Source organism: Lycium barbarum, chromosome 4 (genome assembly GCF_019175385.1).
Source record: "Lycium barbarum isolate Lr01 chromosome 4, ASM1917538v2, whole genome shotgun sequence".
NCBI classification, from domain to species: Eukaryota; Viridiplantae; Streptophyta; class Magnoliopsida; order Solanales; family Solanaceae; genus Lycium; species Lycium barbarum.
The window spans coordinates 7,965,425-7,969,977 of NC_083340.1; the positions used below are offsets into that span (position 1 = coordinate 7,965,425).

General features: G+C 31.9%; 1 protein-coding gene across 1 annotated transcript; it reads right to left on the reverse strand.

Moving 5' to 3' along the window:
- Window positions 1–1,039, reverse strand: LOC132638138 (auxin-responsive protein SAUR36-like). Its single transcript, XM_060355114.1, has one exon. The coding sequence runs from the start codon at window positions 707–709 to the stop codon at window positions 221–223; it is 489 nt and encodes a 162-aa protein (XP_060211097.1). The 5' UTR covers window positions 710–1,039; the 3' UTR covers window positions 1–220.
- Between the last annotated feature and the right edge of the window lie 3,514 nt (window positions 1,040–4,553).

Below are 4,553 nucleotides of genomic sequence, written 5' to 3' on the forward strand. Positions count from 1 at the left end.
TACAAGAAACTGCATTTCATTTGAGAATTGAGCTAGAAGGTTAACAAAAAATTGTACACATAAATCCTTCAAACCGACAATATTTGACATCACTTCAAACTTCTTTTTTTCTCCAAATATAATTTTAAACTAACATAAACTAAACCTCTCCAATTTTCAATGGAGGGTTGTGCCATTGCACGTTACAATTTTTCAACAATAACTCAGCCACAACTCATCATCAGTAATTCTGCCTCCAGCGCAGCTCTCCACCACCACCCGTGGCGGCGATTCTTGATTTAACGTTCTCAAATTCGGATACCCGACACGGTATTTGGATCCGACCCGGATAATTATACCCATACACCATCTCTGCTTCCCTCAACAATTCAGCAAACAAAGGGTGATTAAAGAACATCACTGGCACCACAATCCTACACGTGTCATCTTCCTTCTCACCCACGTACACGGCCAAGTGTCCTTTCGGTACACTCACTTTCTTCGGGTCAACCGGTTCTTGCCCGACCCGGATGTAACCCGAGTTGGGTTTACATAGACCTTTTGCTCCATGCTTTAACATACGTCCAAATTTGAATAACTTTGAAATGGCTTTGGTTGCACAACTTAGCCTCTTGTTTCCAATTCTTCCTTTTGTTCTTCGGTGAAGAAAACAACTGAAAATTCTCACTAGTCTCCTTCCAATTTTAAAACCTCTACTTTTCTTCATCATAGCTTAATTAAACTCGCCAAAAAAAAAAAAAAACTGATTCTTGAAATAAAAAGAAGTAAGCCTACCAGAGCACTTGAAGAACTAGTAAGTGCAACTGTTGAAGGAGATTTAATATTATGAGTTAATGACAGAGCATTTCAATGTATCAATGTGTTGTGTCTATATATATAGATTGGTGGGGGTATGGGATAAAGAAATGGTCGGTACACACGATGAGAAGTGATGAGAATTGTTGGAGTTTGAGATTTATTTATTTAATGTATGGAGAGAAATAAATAGTTGAAGAGAAAAAGGGACAAGGAAGAAGAGTCGTCAGCTGAATAATCGTTATGATGCTTCGTGGCTGTATGGAGTTTCAGGAGCCAGTAATTAAGGACCCATTTGGATTGAGATTTTTTTTAGAAAAATAAAAATCAAGCTTTTATAGGTTATATATTATGTCAATTTTTTTCTAAAATTTCAAGCTTTTCTTTCAAAATCTTGTTTGGTTATATGTTATGTCAATTTTTTTTTCCAAAATTCAAGCTATTTTTATTTCTTTCAAAAACTTGCTTGGTATATTACTATGTTAATTTTTCATCGCAAACTTGAAATAATTGGTCTGGAAAAAAGAAAAATCCACAAATATTTAATATTTTTTCAAGTGAAACGCATATTCACATATGCAACCTTAACTTTCAATACTTTTTTTCAACTTAATTTCACATACTATTTTCAAATACCACTTAGTTTATGTCAAAACGTCTACTAAAAAGGAGGAATCTTTTAAAATTTCTTATAATATTATCATAGAACAAAATAAAAATTAACACGTAAGAGCACTTAATAATTCTAACCACCTTCCTGGAAGGGTATTAGAAGTTTACATAAATATTAATGGTTCTAGTATTAATGTAATTTCTTAATTTTGTAAAGGGTAGATCTCCGTGGAAGTAGCAATTTTGTCCATTTTTTTAATTAACTAAAATTATTTAGCCCACTTATTTTGAAATAGAGAATATTAGCGGGATTCGTTTATACATAATCTTCCGCAACGTAAGGGCATTGACGATATTTCAATATTGGAACTGACAACTATCAATTATTTTTCAAACAAAGCTTTGACTTGACATGGCTTTGGCCGCACAAAGTTACCTCTAAAAAAAAAAGGGAAAATGTTACAAAACACGCTTTAACTTTGGGTGAAATTGTTATAACATATTTCAATTTTGTCGGGCCTATAACCCGCCTGGACTATTTTTTTGTGTATTATTGAGGGTATTATCGGATGATATGGACAAAAAAGTGAACACATAAAGGAGGATTATTTGGAATTCAACATGACAAATAGAGACGAGTCTGTTCAGTTTTAAATCCACCCTTGCGCGCTCAACCAACATGTGTTCACTTGCTTGTCCACGTCACCCGATAATACCCTCAATAATACACAAAAAAAATAGTCCGGGGGGGTCATAGGACCCCCGCAAAGTTGGAGTGTGTTAGAGCAATTTCGGCCAAAGTTAGAGTGTGTTTTTGAACCCTTTTCTCACAGAAAAATAATCCAAGTAAAGGTTGCGCACTGAATGAAGAACATACTTTTTTTTTTCTTTTTCCCAAAAAAGTGGAGAAACTAAAATTTACGTTGTGAATAAAGAGAGATTCCGACGTGTTTTTCCAATTAAAAATAGAGATATTGATAGTATATCATACATATAGCAATAGTAGGAGCTTATAGTTATTCGAATGGGGAGCACATAAAATTAAATGTTCGAGTAATTTACAAGGTGTTGAAAAAAAAAAGTAATTTACAAAGTCGTCATTAAAATGATCAATCATTCCCAATAGATATCTCAATTATAATTATCCAAGATATTATACTTGATCAATGATGAATCAATAAGGTCTTTATATGAATCTTTTACACTCTCGTCCCAGTACAATTGTAAGAAGAAAGAAGGCCAACGCATTAAATTTCAGCGGCAATTTTAACAAAAAGATCATTTACATTTTAAAGGTAATTTACTTATGTGAAAATCTACCTATTGCAAATTACAATCTTTACCGTACAAAGTATTTCAAAATGTTATACTATTTGAAAACAAATTGATTGACTTTTCAAATAATAGAGCTAGTTTTTTTTTTTCCCATGAAGAGATCATTATTCCATATATTCATAAGAAGCTTGAGAATTGTGAACGAATTAATACATTTTTCAAGTGACAAAACCTTGTTCAATAATAGCACTAAGGGGCAGATACAGAGGAGAAGAATGTATGCATTTGATCAAAATTTTGGCCAACCAAAATATTTATATATAAATTACAAAAATTGAGCATCTACATTATAAGAAAAGGGCATAAAAATGTACCAAAAAACTTATTTGGTTGGTAATACACATGGAATGCTGGAGTCTGGACCATAAAAGATTTGAATCTCCCATTCAAAGATTGATCGTAGATGGGGCACTTACAAATGGTCACCACGTGGCCACCAATCTACAAGAACATTAAGATAATATGTTTATCTCATTTTAGCATATTTGAATTATAGTCCCTCAGTTTTTTTTTTTTTTTTGCCTAAAACAATCCAAAAATACTTTTAACATGACGTGCCGTGATAGTATCCGTTTTGGACTAAGCATATACGATTTTCATCAAAAAAACTCACACCATTAAGAATATTCAACACTTTATAAGTAATTTTTTTTTCCGAAACATTAACGCTAATACCAATTTTATATTGTCCGCTTTCAGTCAAACTCGCACGGTCTTTCCCCAAAAGGCCTCATACTATTACTATTATCCAACACTTTATAAGTAATTTTCTTTCTTTTTTTCTTTCTATGTGAGACTTTGTTATTTTTCCTTTTTTGAATAAAAGAATGAAATAAACTTTACTTCCCATCAAAGTTGTGAACTTTAAAATACAAAAAAAAAAAAAAAAAAAAATTGTGACGTTTTGGTGAGGGATGAGGTCAAAATGAAACGAACCTTTTGGACACAATTGTAACCGAACGAAATAAAAGTGGAGAGAATTTAAAAGAGACAATAGGGATTGGGAGTTACTGAACTGATGATGAAGTGATGACCAATGAAATTACATAACTAACTTAGAAAAAGCAGCTAAGGGAAAAGAAACGTGAGACTTTTCAAATCCAACTACTAATTGCAGAAAAAGGCAAAGAAGGACAACTAAAAGAGACAATTAAAGGTACAATTATTGGTAGTACTTACATGTACACTGTGGAAGTGAATGTTGTGTCACCATTCTTGCCTAACCTTTTGTTGCGAAAATAGTGCAGTGGTTAAAATGTTACGTACAATTTAAACCAAAAAAATATACTCCATCTGTTCAATTTATGTGGAACAATTGGAATCTCTAGAGCCAACAGTTTTTTCTTTCATCCAAATTTCTTTATATGTCTTTCAAATATTTTAAGTTGTTAATTATTGTGATTTATAGTATTTTTTACGTAGTTTGCAAATACTTCCTCTGTCTCAATTTATGTGGTACTTTTGGTTTCCTGATATTCAAACTGCATGAACTTTGACTAATATTTTAAGATGTATTTTTTCACCAAATTGATATGAGAAAAGTTGCAAATTATAGTACTTTTCATGTAGTTTTCAAATATATAAATTTTAATCTTAAAATATTAAATTAATCTAATTCAATTTATCTTCAAAGTTTAGTCAAATTGACTCTCGGAAAATGAAAAGTACCACATAAATTGGGAGGGAGTATATAAGTTTTATGTCAAAAAAATTAAAGCTTCTATGTCAGCACGGTCAAAGTTCAGAAATTTGAATCTCAAAATTTTAACTGTGCCACATAAATTAGAATAGAGGGAGTATATAGAGTTCAT

Bases quoted from the DNA above. Each gene is read 5' to 3' on its own strand.
- LOC132638138 (XM_060355114.1), bottom strand. From the start codon at position 709: ATGATGAAGAAAAGTAGAGGTTTTAAAATTGGAAGGAGACTAGTGAGA.